The sequence below is a fragment of the Poromitra crassiceps genome, assembly GCF_964638095.1.
Source record: "Poromitra crassiceps genome assembly, chromosome: 14".
NCBI lineage: Eukaryota > Metazoa > Chordata > Actinopteri > Beryciformes > Melamphaidae > Poromitra > Poromitra crassiceps.
The window spans coordinates 4,302,169-4,328,356 of NC_139633.1; the positions used below are offsets into that span (position 1 = coordinate 4,302,169).

Here is a 26,188-nt window from a genome sequence, read left to right on the forward strand (position 1 = left end):
TTAACACCTTAAGTGCCATAGCCGAAATAATTCGTCTTACATAATCCAACGCTTGAGTGCCAGAGCCGAAATAACTCGTCTTACATGTTTTTTTGACGGTGGGACATCAATCAACCCCTTTTACATCTTCGAGATAACTATTGGAGCAAGAGCATGTGTGTAATCTATTTTACCGACCACTAAGTGGCGACAGAGACAGAGAGAAGCCACAGCCACGGGACCCGTACACCAAAAGCAGCCGCCTCCCGCGGAAATGGCTTGGCGATTTTACAGTCAGAAGCCCGGAGACACACACACAGAACGGACAGAGATCCCCTCCCCCCAGAGCCGCGGAGCAACGCGCGAACACACACACACACACACACACACACCGCGGGAGCAAGCCATTCAAGGAAATGGCGAGGCGATTTTACAGTAATCCATTTCAGACTCGTCCCCGCACGCAGGCAAGCAGGCAGGCAGGCACGCAGACAGACAGGCAGGCAGCAGCAACGCGCTTCTGACACGCCCGCTGTTAGAGCCAGGAGGAAGGAGGAGAAGACACACGGAGGGAGGAGTTTGAATGAGAGGGGTGTTTCCTGTTGTTATGGAGGAAATTACTGTTCAAAACTATTGTTTAGAATGTCTGACGGTCTTACTGATGCCAAAAATGAATGGTTAAAGTGACTGTTTCACAAAAAGCCATTTATCTCTGAATAAATTTCCAGACGCTGAAACCATGCTGTACTCAACGGCTAATATCTACATAACTACTAACTCTGCAAACTAACTCTTTTAGACAGAGAAAGCACACATTCTATTAGTTATTTTTAGATGATTGGTGTTCATGAATTCTTAACAGAAAAGAATCCTCGGCTGTTCTAAAATGAGCCAGAATCGTCAAAAACACCCCTGGCACAACTTACCTACAGGAATGAAAACATGGCTGGCACTCAATGTGTTAATGGTATTTTTTTTTTTTTTTTTTTTTTTTTTTTTTTGTGTTTTAATGTTTAATTACCATATGTAAGGGTTCATGCACAGAGGGGATTGTCGGGAAAGAGATGGCTGTTTGAGGAAGCTCCCATTTATTAACATTTCAACAAAACAACATAACACAACACCACCTGTGTTGTTTTTTACAGTGCACACAGTGTCCGCGGTGTGGTGAAAAGAGGGCAAGAGAGGAAATTAAAACAGAAGTGGATTTATAGTTAGAAAGAGTGCTAAAAAAGAGAGTTTTTTTTTTTTTTCTTTTTTTTTTTTTTGGAAAAAATCCATAGATAAGCCGCACCGTTATATAAGCCGCAGGGGCCAAAAAAGCCCAAAAAACGGGAAAAAAGCCGCGGCTTATAGTCCGGAATTTACGGTAGTTTGGAGCTCACGTATGAAATGATTCAGCGCGTTGTATGGAATGTATTTCCTCGTGTGCCAGTTTGCACTATGGCTGGAGCTCTGGAGATATGTCCTGGTTATTTAGACGGAAAAGCGACGCCCAACAGAACGTATACACTATTCCAAACTCAGTTTGACCAATCTTTATGAACATGAAAAACTGACTAATACACTGAAAGAACAGACACAACACAACACTAACCTCAGATGCAAAAGCAAAAGACAAAACCTGCACTTCCCCATTTGATTGCGAGTGGCTGTGACACCGCGTGTTAGCATTATAATGACGTCGAGCGTATAGGGATGTGAAAACTAACACATTTGGTTAGTTCTGTTAGTTTAACATTTTAGTCCACAAAGCCAGACTTTAATTTCTCCATTTATCTGTTTGTCCCTTGAAGCCATCACTCATAAGAGTTATTAATGTTCACAAGTATTCAGATCATGTGAATTACATGTCAATTCTGTGGATGTCCTCTTCATGAGGCTTCACTAGGGAGGCTTTGCCAATACACACTACAACTAAACGAATCAGTCAACCAGCTGTTAGTCTCCATTCCTACATAGAAGTGCTTTTGGTACAGTTAGTCCATGGGCCAAGGCTGAAATTTTGACATATCGGTACCACCTGAGGTGACCGCACGATTTTGTTATTTTTGTCTTCCTACATGTCTCTAGTTTATATTTTGGTATGATAACCCTTCTGATTTGGTAGCTTAAGGATAGTTATCACTCTGTAAACAAACCTACCCCCCAAAAATGACAAAACCCTGATTTCATCATATCTCCTGAACCACACATGATAACGCAGAAAATGTGATGTCTACCCCTATGTTTTCATGGTCAGGGATTACAATGACACCCTATACAACATCATAAACTGTTCACATGAATAGTTAATGGTGAATTCAGTGGTGTTTTGGTGAATTCAGTGGGGTTTGAGAAGGATACAATGCAATTAGTCCATGGGCCAATGGGGAAATCGGTACCACCTAAGGGGACCGCGCAATTTTTGTATTTTTGTCTGCCTACATGTCTCTAGTTTATATTTTGGTATGATAACCCTGCCAATCTGGTAGCTTATTGATAGTTATCACTCTGTAAAAAACCTTCTCCATATAAATGACAAAACCCTGATTTCTGTGTATTAGTCCAGATGATATGTGAAAATCATGTTCACTTTTTCATAAAAGCATGAAACTTGGTACGCATATAGTTTGGGGCCCCGTAAATCTTCAGAAATTAAGCCATCACAAAAATGCCTCGTGGTGGCCATTTTAATTCCGCCATAAGTGAATTATGTAGTTTGCATCATATCTCCTGAACCACACATGATAACACAGAAAAGGTGATGTCTATCCCTATGTTTTCATGGTCATGGATTACAATGATATCATGTAGAACATCATAAACTGTTAAAGTAACTAATCAATGGTGAATTTAATGACGTGAGAAGGAAATCACAGTTTCTGATAACTGATGCTATAACCTCAATTCCATGACCACTCTCTGGCTAACATTTTTTGATGAGTAATTTGACTTCTATGGGCCTTTTGTTAAAATAGCCCCCAGGCCCCTCCCAAACATCCTGCGACTTTCTGCCAGACGGCCAAATCCAAGATGGCCACTGGTACAATCTTGAAAAATTTACTTTTGAACCAGAGCACCTAGAATAATGTATTAAGACACTTTTCGGTGTAAGTCAACCACAAAGAATCTGATTCTGACATCAGTTTAACATTCTGACATAATTTTGAGCCAGAATTCCAAGATGGCTGCCATCCAGTAGCGTGAAAACTTAACTTTTGAATGGCAACATATACGTATGTGGTGTTTGGGGTTTACCATTTTTAGAGTAAGGACGGAGATTAACAATGGTGAATTATAGCTATTTTAATTGCAAATCCATGCCTACCAAACATGGTTTAGTAATGACAATTATTGTGTTTTGAGGTAATTTCATAATTATGCTGGCCACGGAAACAGGCAACTGGGATAAACCCTCCCCTGCTCTACAGCTGCTCCCCATTGGAGCGACTGTTTCAGTGGCTGCCGGATGTCTGCTCCTGGCTTATTACAAACTCTGTCATTGGCTCTGACCATGTCAATCAGAGCGGCTTCCGCTCCCTCCTCCCTGTGTGTCGCTGTAAATAGTGCCCTACCGCCTCAGTGAAAACAACAACGCTAACTAGCTAGCAAGCTAACGGCAGAAACCTACACGCTAGCTCGTTGCTACACGCTGAAAAGGGCAAGTTGGATTGTTGGAAACTATTTTCCAAGGGTACTGCCGCTAAGCGCCGCCCATCGCAATCCCACTATGCAGACCTGCATGGGAGGGGAGGCTGGCCAGCGAGACTATGGGATAGGTGAAGGTGAATAGCCTATGTCCATTGTCCAAAAAGTTTTCTCAATTAATTTCCCTCTTTGCGATGTGATAAAAGTTTCTCAGTGAGTTATAGTTGATTGCCTCACTGAATTATCTGCTAATATCCAATTTTAGCAGCAGAATTTGATGTCCTGGCGTGGCACGTCTGTGTGTAATGACATATCCAAAAGGAATTTTACTCTGCGCTGCGCTGCACAGCATAGAGATTATGGTGCGCTCAAGCGCAGCGGAGTATTTAGCGCATAAGAGGTGCTTTTTTTTAGCGCGTAAGAGGTGCTGCCCCGTATTCTGCGCAGAAACGACTGATTGTGGCACGCCTATGTCCAGTAAAATTATAACAGGCATGCGCTTGTGCACGCCCCCAATTTGCATTGCGCACGGCATACCGCTTTTGCAAAGATAGGGCCCCCGGGACTTGCAAGAATCTGGTCAACTTCTCCTCTCCTGCAGCATGGGCTGACTTTAAGTCTGCAATGAGTTCATCAGAGGCAGGCAGACTGTAGGGCGCGGAGGGTTGGGGAGGCCAGGTCAAACGGGAAGGAGTTGAACTCATGCATGCAGGCATGGCTCAAAATGGATGCGAAAAGGTGCAAACACACCAGACGCTGAAGTGACGAAGCATCTGGAAGCGCAGCCAGTTTCATTTTGGCGTACTTGTTAGCACATTAGACCGTTCAGTCAGGCCCATGCAGAGATTGTTTCGGCGTCTGATCTATTTTTGTGTGAGACCCGCGAGTGATTGTGTGAAGCCAGATAGGAAGTCAGTACAAGTTGTCACCGGCGCGGAGCAAAGCAGTGCGTCTGGTGTGAATGGCCAGGGTCCTGCTCGAGCTGAATTTACACACAGCGGCACTTTGCGTCTGCAGCATCACAATCATCTTCCACCCTCCTCCCTGCATGCATGCTCCAACCCGCTCTGACTGACTGGTGGCGACCATTTATGGATTTTGTTTCCACTCCCTCCGTGTCGAATCTGTCTATCTCAAATGCCTGTGCCACTGTGAAACAACAACATCAACAATGCTAGCTCGTTGCTACATGCTGAAAACGGTTGGATCTGGATTGTGCAATAAAGCAGGCCTGCTTGATACTTTTGTGGATAGTTGTAAAGGTGAACGGAGCCTTTTCCCCTATACCAGGGTGGAGGTATTAGCAGCCAGACTCTGCCATTGTAGGGAGGGAGTCTGGCAAGCGAGACTACCCGGGGAGGAACTCAAGGTAGGAGCTGCTGAGATGGAGTGGAGCGCTCCAAGGCAGTGATTGACCTGGTTGTGGTCAACTTGTAAACCTCCACGAGTTGCTGGAACATTGTGTTTTTGATGAATGTGTGGCCTTATTCAACTCCAACAGCACGTACAGGAAGACGCAGAAGAGCAAGCGCATCTAGAAGCTCTATCTCCAATCTGTAGGGCTGCAAGAACCCTACATCACTCTCGTTGACATGGGCATGATCTAGAGAGGATGGCAACTCCATCAGCAATTGGATCGGCAGACACAAGATGGCACCCCATACAAGTGGTCGGACTATGTCCACAAGGTGAAGGTGTCATCCATCATCCTTGCCCGCCATGGTGATGTTGACATATCATCTGTGTGATCGACCGGTATGACACAGCATACTTGGCTAAAGATAATGAGCGGAATCTGATGATTCAGAATCTATAGCTACAGCTAATAAAATGAGCTTATTTTAGTTATCTTGTACAGCAGTACCAAGGTAAAATGGGTGTTGACATCTTTTCAGTGAACATAATTCTGAAATGACTCCCCAAACATCCACCATTGTTAATCTCCTTCCTTGTGGTAAACCCCAAACGCACAGTATACCTTCCCATTCAAAAGTTACATTTCCACAATACTGGATGGCAGCCATCTTGGAATTCTGGGTCAAAACTATGCCATAATGTCAAAATGATGTCAGAATCGGATTCCCCTTGACTTACACCGAAAAGTGTCTTCATACATTATTCTATGTGCTCTGGGTCAAAAGTCAATTTTTTAACATGGCGCCAGTGGCCATCTTGGATTTGGCCATCTGGCAAGGAAAATCCCAGGATCTTTAGGAGGGACCTGGGCGCTATTTTAACAAAAGGTCTATATAAGTCAAATCACTCATCAAAACATCTTAGCCAGAGAATGGTCATGGCTTTGAAGTTATAGCATCGGTTATCAGATACTGTCATTTCCTTCTCACAACGTCATCAAATTCACCATTGATTAGTCACTTTAACAGTTTATGATGTTCTATATGGTATCATTGTAATCCTTGACCATGAAAACGTTGGGATAGACATCTCCTTTTCAGTGTTAGCATGTGTGGTTCAGGAGATATGATGCAAACTACATAATTTGCTTATGGCAGAATTAAAATGGCCGCCACAAAGCATTTTTGCGATGGCTCAATTTCTGAAACTGTACAGGGCCCCAAACTATAAGCATACCAAGTTTCATGCTTTTACGAAAAAGAGAACATCATTTTCACATATAATCTGGACTAATACACAGAAATCAGGGTTTTGTCATTTCTATGGGGGTATGTTTGTTTACAGAGTGATAACTATCCTTAAGCTACCAAATCGGCAGGGTTATCATACCAAAATATAAACTAGAGACATGTAGGAAGACAAAAATAACAAAATCGTGCGGTCACCTCAGGTGGTACCAATTTTTGCCTTGGCCCATGGACTAAGTAGGAGTATTATATTCTATATTCTCAGTATTACCTAATGACCCTTGTGTGTAGATAGACATATTTCCACTCAACCTTCTACTGTATGCTAAGTGGTCCAACCACTTGATCTGTTAGTTGTAAATCTGCTAAGTATGAAGGATTAAGACACTTATTTTGTACCTTTTTTGTGGCATTGTGTACCGTTTTAATATTTTTGAGATGTTCAGTTGACCCTTAGATTTTCAGCTAGCGCAGCAAAACGTGTGAGACAAACTTGTGTATATAGATTGGGGAACATTATACAAAAGACTGAAATAAACTTCTACATTGAAACGGTGTTCAGCATTCAGCATTTAATCCCATGGTTTTATATGAAAGTAAGCACATTGTTTGCCAACATGATATGTTACTACTAACTGATCCATATTTTATCAATCACATGAAATGTGTTGTCTTGTTTTTTTATTGCAGCGGTTTTGACTGTTGAAACTGACAGGTTAACGTGAGTTTCCCCTCATTGTATCAGCTTGATGTGGCCGCTATATGAAGCACAGAGAAAATGGAAAGTACAGAAAGGGAACATCTATTCAGGAAACATTCAAAGGGTGTTTGTGGTACAGTATGAGATAGCTGACAGGTTTCTTGACGCTCCCCATGCTAAAGCCTTTCTAATGTATTTGAAGGTTGCAAGAATCTCACCCTTGCAAAAAGAGGTAGCAGGTTTCTTATGATGCCATGCTGTGACTTATTTTTCCATGGAAGATCCTGTACAATCTCAGGGATAAATACAGAAATCTGACTGGAATGCCTTAAAATAAAATCTAGATACTTGAATGAAGTGAATTGGAGATGTGTTGCAACTAGCAAATTGCTCAAATAACCTAAACAAGTCAAGTCAAGCAGTAGTTTGCTACTTCAGATCATTTCAAGTTTTAGACATCAGCTGGGGTTGCAAAGAACATTTCATGAGGAAGCCATTATGTAATTATGAATCTGTAGTAGTGGTGATGTGTTTACATGTGTGGATGCATCTGTGCATCATTGAGTGTATGCATGGGCCTGTGCTTTTGTGTGTGAGGTGTGTGTTGTCAGTGTGTGTGTCTGTTCAGGCTCTAGCTAGGTAGTTTCCTGGAACCAGTCCAGCCTTCCCGTCCCTCTCTACGGTCCACCAGCCATCATCTCCCTGCTCCAGCACCTGCAGCACGTCCCCTCTGCTCACAGACAGCTCGTCCGGCTCCTGACCAGCCAGGCAACAAAGACCACACACATCAGTCATAGAGCAATTCTACCTTTTAACTCTCTGCATGTAAGTCTTTAAGATCTTCTGTTATAACATTTTCTAGGACTTTCTAAGTTGCATGCAACATTAACAAAATTACATAACTGTCTTGTTTGCAGAGTAACAAGTGAAAGGTTCATTTGCTGTAATTCCACAGAATTTGATGAAACTACAGACTGATATGTTGAGATCAGACTATCCAATGAAACTTTTTTTTTTATCCAAGCAGGTAGCCTATACTGAGAGACAGAGATGGAAATGACAGGCAATCAGCCACAGTAAAAGGCATATCTCTGATTTTGGCCTTGTGTGACCAAGTGACCAATATCTGATCTTGTCCATGTGAATGGTCAAATCTTAGTATCATGTGGTTAGATAGCTGTGACTGAATGAAGTAGCTACTTATCATGCTTATATATAAGTATATATAGTATTCAGTATACCCGTGCAATGTAGTCGTAAAGCGCCATGTAGTTATCTTGATCAGCTGAAACAGCGGCCACTGCTGGCTGGACACCAGGTATCGACGCATAGCCTCCATCTTCATTCTCAGCTAGAGGCAGTGAGCACAGTAAGACATTTAGAGTGTCATATGTATGCCTTGGATATCATCACTTTGCCAGGGATAAGAGGTACGCTATTAGAGATCAAACATTACAGTGCACACACACATTATTATGGTTATAGTATGACATATTTAGATACTGTATGCAATGATACCAATATGATATTATCAATGCTAATACTTCATTTCTACAGTTAAGTAGTGTTAGTGATATGATTACAAATATCAATGTAGCCTAGTTCTGATTACTTCAACACATACAGAGCACTTGATTATGAATCTTGTATGGCGCATGTCTATTTTTTGTGGCTGTTTACAACTCCAGTCAAACTAATCAAGCACATGGCAAGAAGTTCAAATATTCGAAACCATATTCACATATGAATCTTAGTGTTAAAGTGTGAGATGACGATAAAATAAACATGAAGGTAGGTACCTACATTGGCCACTAGATGTCACTGCTGTTGGCGAGTGTGGAGGACTGTCATTGATGTTGACCTCTGAACCCCCAAGGCTTCCTGGTAGGAGGTCGGATAACCTGTGTAATCCATGGTCAGGTGAGATATTTAGGTTAGGTACAGTATTACAATAAAATGCCTAACTAGGAGTTTCTGATCAATGGAGACAGGCATACAGAAGAGTTTTTTAATCTCTCTAGATTGCTCTGCTCCGCAGTGCATGCACATGACGTCACAGGCAGAAGTCACTGCATGGTCACGCCCACTGACTGAGTGGCAGCAAGACTGATTTTTAATCAGCCTAGATTAATGACACCTGCTGCTCCAAACAACAGAGAGGAACCTGCTGAATGTTTTGCCCATAGGTTTTGCCACTCAGTCCCGATTGATTGAGGGGGCGTGTTCCAGTGGGAAAGTGACGTCCGTGCATACCCGCCATTCAATTGGAACTATTTTGTCTGTTGACTCAAGTATCACTACGCCTCTGATATGCAGCGCGCGAGACCATCTCCAAACTTTCGCGCGACTGGGCCTGTCTGGTCTGCACCATTTTGTCAATTGTCAGTACTACTCACTCAGCACTCACTGCTCGAGCAGAGCGCTCTTCAAATAAAACTCCAGAAACAACGAACCGGCGGCTTGAAGCAGATATTATTTGGGGAGGTGAGTGAAGTAGGCTTAACTTGTGTGTTATTTACTACGACAGAAAGAGTTTATTCACGTCAATTAACTTGTCAGAAGATGAGGGCCTGGGTGGGAAACTTTTTACCGTGATAGAGCCCTGCCGGGGCCTTGCAGGGGGCAGGGAGACAGAGCTCATTGTTGCCAAGTTTTTATGTAATTACTCTCACCTTCAGCTGTGTGTGTGTGTGTGTGTGTGTGTGTGTGTGTGTGTGTGTGTGTGTGGGGGGGGGGGGTGTGTGTTGTGTGGGTGGCGCGCGCCTGTGGTAGCGTTATGGCTGGGTAAAAATTCAATATTATTGTTTTTCAGTGGAATCATATCGTGATGATATCAAGATAAACTGTGGCACATTTCTGCTCATTGATGCCAAGCTAATTTTACTTTAAAACTGATCAAATGTAAAATGAGGTATGGTAGGAATGTTTATGTTTTTTTGACAACACACCTGATATGACCATATCATGTTGATATTGAGAAAAATCCTTATGATTATCTTTATGATATTGATTTAAACCATATTGCCCTAGTTAATGGTGGAGCTGATTTAATTACTGTATAAATATGTCAAGCCTCAGAAAAGGAGGACTCAAATATATGAAAACATCCTGGTTGAAAACGGGGAAAGCTCTACCTTACCTGGTATTTGTGGTGTGTAAAGTAAGGCTACGTTCACACAGGGCACCCAAGCCTTGCCTACGCCTTGCCTTTACCCACGCTTTTAAATAGGCATCCTTTTTAGTCAGTGAGGCTGTGTACACAGGGCACCTCAACGTGAACCTTGCGTGTACCCACGCCTCGCCTGACCTGCGCCGATTTTATCGTTTAGGCGTGAGTTCTATTTTCAAGCCGACTAGGCGCGTGAAGGCAGACTTCTTCTGTCAAGCCATGAAGGAAAACAATATCTGTGGGAAATGGCAAAGTCAACTGAATTTCAAAATAAAATGGTGTTACTACAACAATGTTGAGCAGAGAGAGAGAGAGATTGACGGGTGGCTATCACGTGGGGCTTTCTCCCCGTCGGTAAACAAATCTTCAGGAGAGAGAATAGCGACCGAAGAAGCAAGATGGACAATGAAAAGTTAATCCACTTAGTACAACAGCATCCATTTCTCTATGACAGCAGTCACCCAAGAAGGAGACTTGGTTATACATATCCAGCATCAATAGCACATTAAATATATCCGATTTATTTTACCTACCCACGATAATTCGGGACCACACGTGACAAAAAAACCCACTCGGGAGAGAGGAGAGGCGCTTGTAACCCGGCTCACAGGTTCAGCATGGAATAGGCGTGCAGTGTGATCGCAAAAGCGTGATAGGTTCATGCGCAGCTCAAGGTCTGTAGGCGTAGGCGTGGGTTGAGGCAAGGCGTAGGTGCCCTGTGTGAACGTAGCATAAAGCTAGAGAAACTGACTCCAGTCCTTTTTAGTTGGGTTTCACTATTCAATTGTGCAAATATTACACTCACTAAACTGTTTCCTTCTAATGCTCTGTAGATCTTGGATGTGCATGAGAAGCAAAACTGGTGATGCCTCCTAAAGCAGACTGGACAGAGTGCTACAACATCAACTTCTCCATCCAGAACCAGCTGCAGCTGACCGTGGCCTCACCCGCCAATAGCTGCCGCATGTTTGTATGTTAAAGGAGAACTTACCTCCAAAACACTTTTTTTCAGCTTTTAACCAATATATATGACTTTGGGGGTGATGTGTGAAGAATTCTGGTCAGAATTTCCACATTTGACACCAAACTGTTGCCATTTTACCATTTGTATCATTTTTCAGCAGCATATCTGGCATAAGCGCCCTCTAAGGGTCAAAGACTGCTTTTTTTTGTGCCCTCAAATGAATGGGATATTTGGTACAACCTGACGTCACGGTGGGTTTAGCGCGTGCATCTGGTGCATCTCCAAAGCCTATACAACTAGGCAAGATGGAAAAACCTTACTTAGTATCAGGCTCCAGAGGGCTCTAACTGAAGTAAAAAAAAATCTGTTTGCTCTTAAAATACTGAACCAAACGTCGTCAAAGTTGGCACATGTCTTAATTATAGTTAGTTTCCCGCTGAATGTGTCATTACTTTATTGATATCTTACCTGGATAAGCTCGAATGATGATGTTTATATTATCAGTCCGAGTTGCAAGCACTGTCACCAGCCCAGGCAGGCGAGAGTCGTACTAACATGGACGAGCCCCAAGCTCCGCGGGCGCGCGCAGCAGGCCAGCAGCAGCTGGGCTCTCTGTGCTGAGAGCAGCAGAGAGAGCAGTCTGATATTTCCGCAAACAAATATGGTCGCAGTTTAGCGCACATGTAAAATATAACGCTATACTACGACGTGACAACGTGACAAAGCTTCTCTAAACACATCGGCTACTATCATATTTCCCTGCATCCCTCCTACTGAGATTATATCGGTAATGATTTTGGACAGACTGAATGCGCGGAGGAGGAGAGATCTGCAGCTCTGCCCTGAGTAGCCCTGAGAGACACTCGCCTCGCTCCGACTACTGTGCCCGTCTGTGAAAAGCGTCCTGTCCAGTCGCACCTTCGCAAACAGATGCGGGATTCCCTCAATCCTGTACCCAATCTCAGACTGTATTCTCTAAATCGCACACCAGCTATTTCTGTCTACGTGGAGAAATCTCGCATTGTGTTACCCCAGAGCGAGAGGTTTGTCCTCACTGTGTGCTGTGTGCTGCGAGCAGCGAGGCTCTTAACGTAAGTTTAGACAAGCCACATGCAAGCCACGCACACACACATGGGACAAAATGGGACAAAAATAATTAAATTTCTAGTTCGCCACTGAATGGCCAAATTGATATAACTATCAACCATTTCAGGATTTTCTGTTTCCATACAGGCCACCAGCGTTGGCTAGTTGATGATATTTATAAAGATATCGCCCCTCTCAAATAAATTATTTTTGGGGCAGTAGGCAAACTGTAATGGCGTCGATTTCCGAAAAAAAATCTTGACTTAACACAGCCAAAGAGTCTAGTATAGACAAGAGTATATGTCATTTCTTGGTTTTTTCAATAGGTATTTTCAAATCACTGTTCTAATACATATCTAGGGGGTAAGTCCTCCTTTAACTACAAGACTTGATCCACTATCTTTCTCCTACTAATACTGTCTCCTACCACTACACCATTCCTCTCCTCCCTCTATCCCTCCATTTGTCTCTCTCATTGTTCTCTCTCCCATTGTAGATGATAATGGAACGCTGAACTGGCAGCTCTACTATGGCATTGGCCAGGAGGCCACGCTGGACAAGAAGGTGGGTGCTGTCATCCAACTTTTACAAAGTAAAATCTGGAGAAATTGGTAGCCTGCAAGCGAGCAGGTTTGGCGAATCAGTGCTGCTAGCTTGCAAGTTACGTTGTTTGCCAACCGCTATAAAACTCAAAAAGAAGATTCCCACTCAAGCCCAGGCCTGCCTTTAGCTTGCCTTTTTTTTAGCATTTACTTGTACTTCAATGTACATTTAATATCAGAAAATTTTAGACTACAGTAAATATCAGATACTTTAAGTTTACATTGTAGACTACAGTAAATATCAGATACTTTAAGTTTAAGACTTTTACTCAAGTAATATTCTAATAGGTGACTTTGACTTTGACCAAAGTCGTTTTATGTGATATCTGTACTTTTACTCAAGTAGTATGGCTTTCAAGTGTACTTTATACACCACTGTGTCTGTGCAAGAATCTGTCACTCTAAACTGCCGTGTGTTAGAGACACTTTGCACCACAAAAGAGAACAGAGACGTGTGTTTATCTCTTTGACCTGTGCAATAATCGTCCTGACTGGTAGGCTAGCTAATCTCCACCCATCTGTGTTGTTGTGAGGATAGGTTCCACTTCTCCATGTTGTGTTAGAAAAAGACAATGCTGTGGAGGAGACTGTATTGTCACTGTCACAGCCTCGCCCTGCTCATGTGTCCCTAACCCTGACAGCTTGTCTCCTCCTGATGCCTCCTCCCCAGGTGCTGGAGTGGAGTGTGCAGTGTGTGGTCTCATACCTCCTCATGATGCCTCCTCCCCCTGAGAAGCGAGCGCTGCCGTTGCTGCCCCCGTGCGACTCCGTCTGATAGCTCTCAAACACCACGGGCTCTGTGAGAACGAGACAGAAGTTGCTCATTTGAGAAGCGAGGAGAAGTTTTGCCTTCTGTGGGTCCACTGAAAGAGAGAGGTTTGATTTTTTGCTAAATTTGAACCCAAGTCACCAGATATGCAGGACGATTAGGGCCATGTCAAAAATTTATTTGAGTTCTGAGGTTAATCTTAGAATTAACGTCTCAATTCGTTCTCAAATTAAAGTTGGAATTCTGACTTAATTCTCAGATTAAATCTCAGAACTCAAATACATTTTTCACGTGGCCCTAATCCTCTTCCGTACAACACTTTTTTGTTGATGTTGATATTTTTTCGGATGTTCAGACAAGTCCTTATTAGTCATTAGTAGCCTAACAGCCTACAGTATGAAGCAGGAAAGCAAAATAGTTATTTAATGCAGTTCTCTGGTAATGTCAGTTAGGCTACTATGAGGTCAAAGAGCCATGATTTGAATATAGTAGGCAGGAAAGTTCTCACTATGAAAATAGCCATCCCCATAGAGCGATATGGCTTACCTGCTGGACTCGACCCTGTGGTTTTCTCCTCTATGAAACTGTTGTTGTCTGTGGTGATGTCACACTTTTCCAGAATCTTTCTCACCTCCTCGTAACACTGATAAAAAAAACAAAAAAAAACGGGCAATCCTTTTAAAACCAAAACTGGACAATATTCCTGCTTAGCTCAATAAGGGTGAGCAGGGTGCTAACATTAACATTAAATGAGCAAAATATACTAAAATGTGGATTAAATTATCTACCAAATGGATGATTGTGTTGTATTGTCTTCTCTTCCCAGGCTAAGCTCAGATCTGAAAACCTCAACAATTCAGCCCAGCCTGAAACCAAACCCACACTGAGGCCAAGGCGCAGCTTTCGGTAAGTCCAGCCTAACCAAATCCCAAAGTTGCGAATACATTTTTGATGACATAATTGCTAGTAACAGCACAGCAACAGCATTTTTGAACCCGAGCCCGTCGTAAACCTGAGCATTCAAGAACAATGGGTCCAGTTAGATCAGTTAGGTCAGTACCCGATAATGCATAGTGTTGATATGATGGCATGATACATTTTTGTTGTGGCTCAATAATTTTTATTATTTAGTTTAGTTTTATTTTGTTAGTTGCTAGTATTTTCATGTGATCAGCACAAGATACAGCGACTCTCTTTTAAGTGCAACTACACCAAAACCCAAATGTTTGTTGACACCTAATCTCGAGACAGACTTTCGACTTGCATCTTGAATCTGTCGGCAGGCTCCATCAAAAGGCGTGTAACAGCGCTCGCATGCATGCTGCGCTTTACCCGATCAAAATGAAGTGAACGTGACCGGTGTGTAGTCAACACTTACCATTTTCAGCGTGTAGCAAGTTGCTACTTGCTACTAGCAACGAGCTAGAGTTGTTATTGTTGTTTCATAGCGACGGATGCATTTGAGAGCGACATGCAGGGAGCGGAAAATAAATGCATTAATGGTCAGATCCGGTCGGTTGGAGCCAATGGCAGAGCTTGCAGGGAGCGGAAAGGGATTTTCTTCTGCTGCCGACCGCGCCTCTTGAGTTCCTGTTGCACCACATTGAAACGGGGCTGCTGCCCCCAGAGGTTAGAGAAAAACGTTTTTTTGTTTAACCGATGGATTCCCAGATTGGTTGACACCTAATGGTGAAAAATAGGGTGCTGAACTGGCCTTCTCCTATTGGCTGGTCTCTTTCCTCTGCGATATCACCACCACCTCATGTATTCTATATGGAAGGTTTTGATATTAGGCTTCAGCGAACATTTGGGTGTGGGTGTAGTTCCACTTAAGGGTCAGCAGTGGGAGAAGGTGGCTGCTAAAGCAAGTCATACTACTCAGATAAAGGGGATGTGGTGTGTAGCTGTGTGGTTAGGTTCTTAAGGGAGGAGGCTGCATCACACAGAGAAGTGCTATGTGACATCACGTTTAGAGTCACTGTACCTCGCACGTTCTGTGGGTGCACTGTCTCTCCACTCCTGTATTATATTGGTGGGAACCTGAGCTCAGAGAAGTGCCCAATTTCCAACTAGGTTGGAGTTGGAGGGCCGTTAAGTATGTCAATTGTGGTTTATAGCTTTGTTAGACCAGCCATTCGTCTTTGGAGAAGTTAAAAAGTATTTTCCTACTTTTGAGAGGAGATGTTGGTTAGTCTGTAGACGTCCAGCAAAGGAGCTCAGCTCTCCTAACCATTCTCTTTATGTCAAACTGTACCCTATAAAAGGGATCCAGAGTTCATCTGACTCTGGCTAAGTAGGACAAATAGACAAATTCCCCCCAAACAACAAGTATAGGCCTACATGTAACACAGCCACTGATAGGAGGATTTAACTTGGATTTGGGACTTGGGACTTGAGCTGGACTTTGGGTTTTGGTGACTCGACTACAACACTGGTCTTTGCATTAACGCTGAGGAATCCGTTTAAAACCCTGTATAGACGGTTTTCACCAGAGCGCAACCCCACAGCACTTCCTTTTTCTCAGCATTCGGCAAACTGCAGAAATATTCACTTGACATCGTTACTTTTGTTTTCGCCGCTCAGCTGTATAGACGGTTCTCACAGAATGGTCAGTTTTTTTTTCTTTTATGTCCATAGCAAACACCGCAACAGGAAGTGAGCGGGGGTTCAATTTAGAATGTTTTTGTTAAGTTAAAACCGTCTATATGCAGGCAAGGTGAGCTCACCTCGTCATCTCCGACACACTGCATGGAGAAGTGATTGCAGTGGTCCCACATAGCACACCTCAGGAGGCTGATGCGGTCTGCTTCCATTTGCTGGTACACCTGACACACACACACACACACACACACACACACACACACACACACGGGATGTGAAGAGAAAGGATGATTTTCTCTCTCTCTCTCTCTCTCCCTCCCTCTTCCTTCACTCATGCTGTACTGGCTAACAGAATCAGCTGACATGTAATGGACATGGCTGACATCATGTGCTCAATATAACCGACATACCTCAATTAGGGATGGGCATCGAATTTCGAATTTTCGAATAATCGTTGTTATTATCAAGGTCGACTTTTATTATTGAAAGTCGAAATTCGTTTATTGAAAAAAAAAAAAAACTTTTTTTTTTTTTTTTTACTTTTTTAAATTTAATTTAATTTTTTTTTTTTTTTTTTTACTTTTTTTTCTTTTTTTTCCGAATTTCGATTAAAAGTCGACTTTGGCCAGCGAATTTCGAATAGTGTTTTTGCTAGAAATGCCCATCCCTAACCTCAATAGCTTATTGTAAATGTGTAGTGCTGTTATTGCTTGCTTATTGTTTTGTGTGAGTGCACTGTGTAGTAGTATTGAATACTTGAAGTTGTTATTGTGGGCAAATTCTTTTATTGTTAGTTGCTAGTTTTTGTGTGTGCTCAGTACAGAATACAGTGACTTTTTAAAGGGACAGTTCACCCCAAAATCAAAAACTTGAAACTTGAAAAAGTGCTATTTATCCATCTAGATGGTTTTGGTGTGAGATGGTAGCGAGCAGCAGCCAGGTCGAAAGCTAGCAGCAGCAAGCGGGTGTCGTTTGTTCGAAAGAATATATTGGCCGTAGAGATGTCTGCCTCAACAGCAATCTCTTTCCAGAAATCATGACCCGGTTACTCAAGATAATCTACAGACCTTGTTGTGAGCAGTATGAAACTTGTTGATTCCCCCCCCCCACACTTTTTTGTGTGCTTTGAGCACACATGCTGAGTACCATCCAGTTCCATTGTATTCGAGAGAAGGCAGACATCTCTACGACCGATTTCTCCAAAACTCTGCAACTCACACCAAAACGAGATGGATAAATAGCGATAGGGGCACGGTGGCTCAGTGGTAGAGCTGTCGCCTCGCAGTCAGAAGGTCCTGAGTTCGATTCTCGCCTGGGACACTGTGGGCGCTGTGGTTGTGTTCCCCCCCATATCTTCAGTGCCTACTGCCCAGGTGGGGTATCTCGTCGTAAGGGCCTTTCTGTCTGTGTGGAGTTTGCATGTTCTCCCCGTGCTCCCACAGGGGGGTTCCTCCGTATATAACCCCCCCCCCCCCCCACTAAAAACATGCAGAAGATCAGATCGTCATCGTCATCCGACCAGTGACGACAACATCCGAAGTCGGTCCCCGGGCGCTGTACGAGAAAGCGACCACTGCTCCTGGCCTGCCCCAGGAGGAAAGGACAAAGCCAGGATGGGTTAAATGCAGAGGACAAATTTCACCGGCCACCGTCAGCATGTGTGTGTTGTGGCCCTCCGTGCATGTGTTGTAGTGTGTTGTGTGACAATAAAGACGGGCTGCCGTCTGAAAATCGTTTTTTTTAAATCGATACAGGTAAGAGGAAAAAAGATGCATTTTTGATTTTGGGATGAACTGTCCCTTTAAGGGTCAGCAGTGCTGCTGTGAGGAGTCCTACTCCACTCCTCAGACAAAGGGGATGTGGTGTGTAGCTGCATGGTGTGTAGCTGCATGGTGTGTAGCCGCCTGGTGTGTAGCTGTGTGGTTAGCTTGTTGTTGTGGGCGGAGCTGTTGTCAGAGAGAGAAGGGCCGACGAGAAGCGTCGACTTTACCTCGCACGTGCTTCTGTGGGTCTCCACCCAGTCCTGCCGAACACTTTCTAGCTGAACAGTGTTGGCATGGTACAGCTTCTCTGTAAAATAATATCATATGATTTGACATATTACCGCCGTACTTACAAATGCATTGCAGAATGGGTCTTCTGATCTGATTCTGAGTCATATACAGTATGACTAATATTCTTAATGGGGGTAAAGATTAAGTACTTGAAATTAGATAAGCTATGTGCCACCTCTTATGATGCAACATAAATTATAAACAAAATAATGTTTGTAACATAAAAACATAGAAAAGTACAGTGCAGCATAACGGTACAGTTCAAGTATTATCTTAATAACTCAGATCACCAATATCTGTTGAGTAGTAGAAATGCTATTGCTCACAATACTGGCATACTGGAAATGACTCATTTGTGAATCTTAAATAGAGAAATTCTATAATTATGTGTGGTGACGTGGTTCAGACCTGCTTCCTTGGCAGCCTGTCTGCAATGCTTGGCTCTGTGATGTACCTGGGAAACAGGAAGTAGTGACACACATGAGCAGTTCACTTCTCCTTAAGATGAGAGGCTTTGACCGTGGACACACTAAAAGATCTTGCTTCCTGTGCAACACACCCGAAACTGAAACTGGCAGTCCAAACTATATCAAAATATCAATAAAGAAATGGGAGAAAAAAGCCAAGGCAATCTGTACTTAAAAAAAGTTAAGGTGCTCTTAAATGGCTGGGAAAAACATGGGTATATTCAAGAAAGTTACCCATGATGACTCTCCCTAATGAGGGTGTGTTGGAGATACCAGTGAATAAAGGCTTTTTAATACCTTGCGTTGCTTTTCTACCTTTCTTGAATATACAAAGGAAATATAATCATCTCTATTCTGGGAATTGCTGCGTTTGAATGTGCACTGAAAGTGATAATAACACGTGAACAAAGTTCAGTTCTTCTTTGCAGTACAGAAGTGGAAAGTCCCACTACTAACGTAACGTTGCTATGTACTGGAATCTTGTATTTCATCAACAGACTGCACAGTTGCTGTATATTATAGACGAGTGTAGGCTACATCCCCGTCAATTCTGAAGTCTTTGTTTACGCCATAGAGAAATCGGTAGACGTCAGCTCCCACAAATTAAAAGATCTGCATTTTAAACTATATAAAATGCCTCTAAGCTTGGTGACAGTTCAGGTGACACTGTGGAACACTGCTCATATTTATTATTGATTATTCTGTATTTATGATGTACCTTGTCTGCGTGTTTGGGTGCAGGCGTAGTAGTGGTCTTCTCAGCCACCTGATCCGCCTCGTCTGCCTCCCTGCATCTCTGTATATAGGTCTTCTTAGACTGGGTGAAAGACCAACGCAAAGTGAGACCCACACAGATAAAACCAGTTTGGTTTCTGTTTCACTGTTCAAAAAAGCAATGTTCAAATGCCATAGGATGCATCGTCCCTGTCAGTGAAGGAGTGACAGAGAGCCTTGGTGAGAGATAGCTAAGCCAAAGAGGTTGAGACGATAGATAGATAGATAGATAGATAGATACTGTATATACTGTAGATAGAGAGATAGTTAGATAGAGATATACATAGGTAGGTAGATAGAGAGTGCGAGAGAGAGTACTTTATTTATCCACAAAGGGAAACTGTATGCGAGTCAGACAGTCTGAGACAGATATGTGTGACATGTCTTTATGAGTAGGCATATTTTATGTCGAACTCGTTTCCTCTTCTCTTCCTGTCTGCTATATATAGCATGTCTCTATTGTGTGTGTGTGTGTGTGTGTGTGTGTGTATATAGAAGTGGTTTGTACCAGTGGTCTGAAACTTTTTCACATCCCCTAAACTGATTAAGCCACGGACATCCATTTGATAAGATGTTGTCCCAAGGTCCCCCATCTGATAAGACATTTGCTTTTAGATGTTTTAGAACGTGTATGAAACCCCTGACCAAAATAGCCATCAATTCCGTCATCATGTTCCTGGGTTAGTGGCTAGTGGGTATGTGGTGTGTTCACTAATACCTCTCATTTAGCTCTTTATCTAACTTAGGTTAACAAGGAATAAAAGTCAGTTTCAATCGAAGAAAGAAAACGCTAATCTCTCAAAACATCCTCGGAGACAATATGTAGGATATTTTTTTCTGGGATGAATGCAAAACGCTGGTCATTTAAATGACAGTACGTGTAGCTGTTTTCCTACCTCCATGGTCTTCTTGAACAAAGACACCTTTCCCTTCTGAACCTTCTCCATGATATCCTCAAACTGTAGGAGAAACAGCATTTGAGATTATACACTCTAAGCTGGTTTATAAGTGTACAATATATTCAAATTATATCCATGGTGGGTTAATATGTCACCAGTAACTTTTCCTAAGTGTTCCTAAGATGTCGTAGTTTCCACAGTAACATGGCGAAATATTTTCTTGGACATGAACACCACCAGGGAGCGTCAAAATGCGGCTAGAATAAGTTACATGCTTACTTGTACACATCTTTTTCATCCACCAGTACCTTTTTCCTCTGCTCCTTCTGCCGTTCTCGGAACATCTCAATCTTTTTCACTTGGTCTTTCAGCAGACCGGACAGCCGTATGTGAAAGTCCCCAATGCTCTCGATGTCTGTGGGCAAAAAAATACAGCAACGTCGTTATTGATGTTGCACATGAGACAGACAAGACCAACAGGTAAAAAATGAGTCCAGCTGGCAATTGAACTTACGTGTTTTTAATTGATTGAAGGATGTTTTCAAGGTGCTGAGAAGATAATGCACAGTTAAGATCAGAGATAGTCTTCTACTGCTGCCCACTAAGCAGCTGCACCATAGAGAAATGTATGGTTGACAAAGTGCCGAGTGTCAACGGCACCTCAGCGGAAGTTGTTGAGAGATGGGAGATCGATAGTCAAGTCAGACCTTAGCATGCAATTTCATGCACAAGCAGCTCAATGTGCTTCACATAAAAAAAACTAAAACAAACACGCAACACAAGATAAATAAATACATAAATAAATAAACAATACAACTCATTTACTTTCCATACTCTGATTTCTGTAGACGGCACAGAGATTCAAATTTGCTTCCATCTAGATGATGTTTCACCTCTCAATCTGTTGTTAATGCTAAATAGGTAGAGTCATATGGATTTTTTTTCTATCGCTGTCATATAGAACCTTTAGTCATTTATTGATACTGCCCGTTATCACCTGAACAAAACCTCACTCAAAAGCTCAAACAAGCTTTAATATGGCCTCAAGGGATTGCTCTATGGCAAGAGCCTCTGTAGCATCATATGCTAGCTAGTGCGGCAAGCGTTCTACTGTAAAAACACACAACTGACTTGGCACAAAGACTGTGAGCACCAACAGGAAACCGCACCAGATAATGACCTATATATCTTGAGGGGGCCATTGAAGTAGGTAGTGGACAGACACACACACACACACACACACACACACACACACACGCACACACACACAAATGTGTGTTTCCTCTAAAAACGAATGTGACTCACTGGCATTTGTTCCACTGACTCAATACCTTAATATTACACATCAGTGTCCAGAACATATCTGCACATATTCTTTTGACATTATGGATACATGTTTTCACATGCCATTTTCCCCCAAACTAGTCTAGAATATAATTGCGTATATTTTATTTCCTTATGTATTGTACTATGACATTCAAATGAGGCACAAACATAATGCCATCATAGCCAGTCGACTAAACGACCTTACCTGATCTCTGTGTCTCTGTGTCCCCCGGCTTTATGAGCGATCGTCATCAGTTCCTTCCCATACCTCTCCTCTGCCAGAGCCCTGTGCATCGTGATGGACACACACATTAGCTCACAATTTAGCATGCCAGCTATTTCCTCAAACTGTAGGACATGATGAATTAGTCTGAATTTAAAGTATAACATGTCAATTCCCTTCACATCTATTTCCTCAAATGTTGTAAACAAGGATACAACATGCATGATAGGATTTTGGTGATAAGAGAGATGCCATCGTCAGCATGCGGAGGATATTTATGCCAGTCCTGTCGGGCCTTGCTCTGTTAAATGTAGGACACCTACTTTAGTTTTGAGGAATAAACAGCATCATTTAACAAAGGAAAGCCACTTTACAGCTGTCTTTCTCTGTAATCACTCTGCAACTAGGCCAGGGGTCAGCAACCTATGGCACAGGTGCCACCTCTGGTACGCGAGGGGTTAACCACTGGCACGGCAGCGCACGGTAGCAACAAGTGCGCAATTGAGATTTTTTTTTTTAGAAATGTTGAAGTGCCCCGTCAAATTACCTACTTTTACAGCCATTTGCAATTGCGCGGCATGTTATTTAGGATATTTACGGTAGTGACCCACTCTCTGCCTCTGATTGGTTGCCTTCCGTGGCAGCAGCAGAGCAATCTACAGTAGTAAGACACCACTCTCTTACTAGATTGCTGCTAGATCTGCTGCTGCCATGGAAGGCAACCAATCAGAGGCAGCCAGAGAGTGGGTCACTACCGTAAACATCCTATACACACATGGCTCCGAGAAGGACCGTGCTGTGTATCTTGTAGGGGTGGGAATCACCAGATGCCCACGATACGATACTGAAACGATACTTGAGTCACGATACGATAGTATTGCGATACTGCGATATTTTCGATATTGCGATATCGATATTGCGATATATTGAATATTGCAATATTTTGATATATTGCGATTTCTTACTTTTTCAACTGCAAATGATGTCCCCAAAGGAAAACTTTGTCAACATCTGGTTTATATAAGAACAATTTTTCAGTCTGTACATCTGACTTCAACCATTTTATTGCAGCAACATTGTCAAGTAGACAGACCAACAACTTTCATAAAGTCATGTCATAGTTGCATGCACCTGACAAACTGAACTGTTTGTTACAGTCTACTTACAGTCCACCTTAACTGGATGTGTGTGTGGACTACTGTACTTATGTAGTTTTTGCAACTTCACTTCACTTACACAAAACATTTTGTGCAGCCCATTCAGTAACTGGGGAATTTGTAAATGACTGTTATTAAATATGCTACCGTTTGTTTACTGCTGGCCTTGGAACTAAAGTTTATAGTAGCCCGGTGGCCTGGCATGGCCTGCAATTTTTTTTTTTTTTGCAATATCGATATTTGGCGTCCAAATATCGATACGATATCGTCAGGCAAAATATCGCGATACTGTGGTGTATCGATTTTTTCCCCCACCCCTAGTATCTTGTATAGTGCTTTCATTTCAATGTCCTGATTTTGGAAGGAATAACGTAAAATGTTGATGTGCGAGTCATTAATCTTGGTGTGGCACACTGATTGACAAGCAAAATTGAAAATGGCACTTCATATCAAAAAAGTTGCCGACCCCTGAACCAGGCGGTAATAAGTAGTTTTGTTGCTGCTAAAACATCTGTCTTTGGCCTGGTCAACATGTTGTATTTGGATACATCTTGAGAGTTACCTTGAAAGTAATTTGCTGCAGGTTTTGGTCGATTCATTTTCACTTTAATGCACTTTGTTACTATTAATTAGCCTACACAATAACAATCACAGAAATGAGGTGTCTGTTATTTAAAGAGTCGCCAAGGTCTCCTTTAGCTCAATGGTCAGTGTTGTTTTCACTTGTGAGAAATACAGATACAAAAGCCATTTTTGCATCTGGCCACTAACCTCATCTTGAAAAGCTCCTCCACATCTTTGCACATGCGCTTGCCATCACGTAGCCTTTGCATGAGAGTGTCATGGCCGGCGTGACAAGTGAAGTGGCTCCCCTGTAACGAGAGGAGAGGACAACCCTGTAACACTGTAACGAGAACACTGTAACGAGAGGACAATCCTGTAACACTGTAACGAGAACACTGTAACAACACTGTAACGAGAGGACAACCCTGTAACGAGAACACTAACAACACTGTAACGAGAGGAGAGGACAACCCTGTAACTAACGAGAATACTGTAACAACACTGTAACGAGAGGAGAGGACAACCCGTGGAGAAATATTGTAACCAACAAAATTGCACAACAATTATTACAACATGCTCAAAATGCAGAACTTGCACTAAAGCCAAACTTTTAGGAAGTGACATGGCAACGACCAAACCCTAATCCTTTTGAATCTGTTTCTTATGTGTGCAGCTCCAACAATAAAATTTGCTTGACATTGAGGGAGGGTGTGTATAGAGACTATAGAGTCTAGACTAAAGACTAGTTGTATGATTTATGACAACAGTACAACTCACTGATACTTTCCCAGTTGAATTATTTAAAATTTTATTTAAAATCACCCACACTAATGAAGAGAACACATTTGATCTCTTTACTATACTGTTTTGTGTTTATTATATCACTCGCTGACAATGGCAGTCTAGAAACGTGCAATTTGTATTTGTTTTGAAAGTACTTAATATATAATATGATTAATACATTACATTGTAGTATGTTTATTTTTGCATTATGATAATGTAAGTCTAACATCCAAATTTCAGACAAATAATTATATAATTGCAATATATTGACCTCTGACAAATCGAACATAGCATGAGACCACAACAATAGACTTACCCAAAAAGCATCTTTGAAAAGCAAGGGTGTCATCTCATTTATTTCCTTCTCAACACGGTTGGTTTCCTCTGCACTGCCCATGCAACTTTACCACAAAATGATCACTTACTCCCGTCGCGAACAACCAAAGTAAAGTTAGAGAAGGTCGCAGGACCACTTGCCAAGTGAGCCGTTTCAAAGAGTGAGTCGACCAAATGTTAACTGTGACTCAGTTGCAATCAGGAAGAACTTGTAAACCCATGATGTCACTGACCACAATCAGAGCAGCAACATGTGAGATAGCATAGACCTCTTTGATTATCATTTGAATTGTGGATAAGACTGAAAATCTTGGCCCGAAAGGATTAATTTGCTACACGAGGAGAAGATTTGTTTCTGTATGCTAAGCCTTTAGCATAAGCTAAGGTAATGTAGCTACACAGTATCCCTGTGTCTCATATGATCTGGGACTGTATAGGTCAACACATACAGAGTGTATAAATGATGACCCCTGTATACTCTTGTCCAGCGCTATCACATGTTTATATTTGAGTAACTTACAATCATGAACAGAAACTTTTTTGACATATTTGTCAGCTGTCACTTTAACAAAAAGACAAGGTCCGCACACTGAGGCTCCATCAGTGGTTTTTTATTGCAACGTTTAGATCGTCACAGGATCTTTGTCAAGATAAGATCCTGTTCTGATGGAGCCTCGGTGTCGGACCTTCTCTTTTTGTTATACTTACCTTTTGTTCAGCACCTGTATGTTTTTGGATGTGCGCATATTTGTCTTTTTCACTGTAAGCTGTCTCTTTACTCACTGGAAAGCCCCTGCAGCAAGTCTGCCATCTTGTGGCAAAGGCTGTAAGGACAGCTACAGACCGTTAAGTCACATGCTGCACCTGCAAATGTAGACCTCATTAATGATCATTGATATGAATGTGAGCTCAGATCTCTGTCTCCCTAGCAGCTAGGGCCTAGACAAACTGTTAACCTGACTCCAGTCTCTAGCCTGTCTGGGTCCACTAGCTTGCCAGGTAACACAAATGAGTCAATGGTGGTGGGTCCCCACAGCTGCAATTGTGACCTTTTATGAACTCTGAGGTGGGCTGTTGGTACTAAAAGATATTAAAAAAAAAAAAAAGTTAAGGATAAATATAACTTTAAACAGTGCAAGATCAGATTATTTAAAGTGTTCCCCATTTTCAAAATGATTACTTCGTTATCTAGTTGTGAATTAATTCATTCATTTTTACTTGAAAATGAGTATTCTGAGTAAGTATAACTCACATAACCAATTCAAATCATAGATGTGTTGATCAGTCTGAAAACTATAAAAAAATGTCCTCCCTAAAGCCCCCCCATTTTTTTTTCTTTTAAGATACAGAGGTTTTAATACCACAGTAGTGATCAGTTTTGTAGGTTAACATGGTGACCAGAAGGGGGAGACACAGACCTTTCCAAAACAGCCAGCATGAAACCCATCTTACCCATGAAGAGTCGGTAGTTTTAAATCCCCATGGTGCGTCTGAAATGAAAT

General features: G+C 42.2%; 1 protein-coding gene across 1 annotated transcript; it reads right to left on the bottom strand.

Annotated features, from left to right (window-relative positions):
- Window positions 1-6,817: 6,817 nt before the first annotated feature.
- On the bottom strand, window positions 6,818-24,811 carry pstpip1b (proline-serine-threonine phosphatase interacting protein 1b). Its single transcript, XM_083650876.1, has 15 exons — window positions 24,667-24,811; window positions 23,775-23,875; window positions 21,829-21,909; window positions 20,812-20,846; window positions 20,606-20,712; window positions 20,295-20,357; window positions 19,343-19,441; window positions 18,566-18,611; window positions 18,094-18,173; window positions 16,229-16,327; window positions 14,049-14,145; window positions 13,440-13,530; window positions 8,716-8,813; window positions 8,154-8,263; window positions 6,818-7,668 (listed from the first exon to the last, which is right to left on the bottom strand). The coding sequence occupies exons 1-15, from the start codon at window positions 24,745-24,747 to the stop codon at window positions 7,537-7,539; spliced, it is 1,320 nt and encodes a 439-aa protein (XP_083507002.1). The 5' UTR covers window positions 24,748-24,811; the 3' UTR covers window positions 6,818-7,536.
- Window positions 24,812-26,188: the final 1,377 nt, after the last annotated feature.

Bases quoted from the DNA above. Each gene is read 5' to 3' on its own strand.
- pstpip1b (XM_083650876.1), bottom strand. From the start codon at position 24,747: ATGGGCAGTGCAGAGGAAACCAACCGTGTTGAGAAGGAAATAAATGAG. The intron at 20,358-20,605 runs GTACTGGTGGAT...TTTCTCCTACAG, and splicing joins AGAAGGAGCAGAGGAAAAAG to TTTGAGGATATCATGGAGAA. The intron at 18,174-18,565 runs GTCTGAACCACG...ATTATTTTACAG, and splicing joins ACAGGCTGCCAAGGAAGCAG to AGAAGCTGTACCATGCCAAC.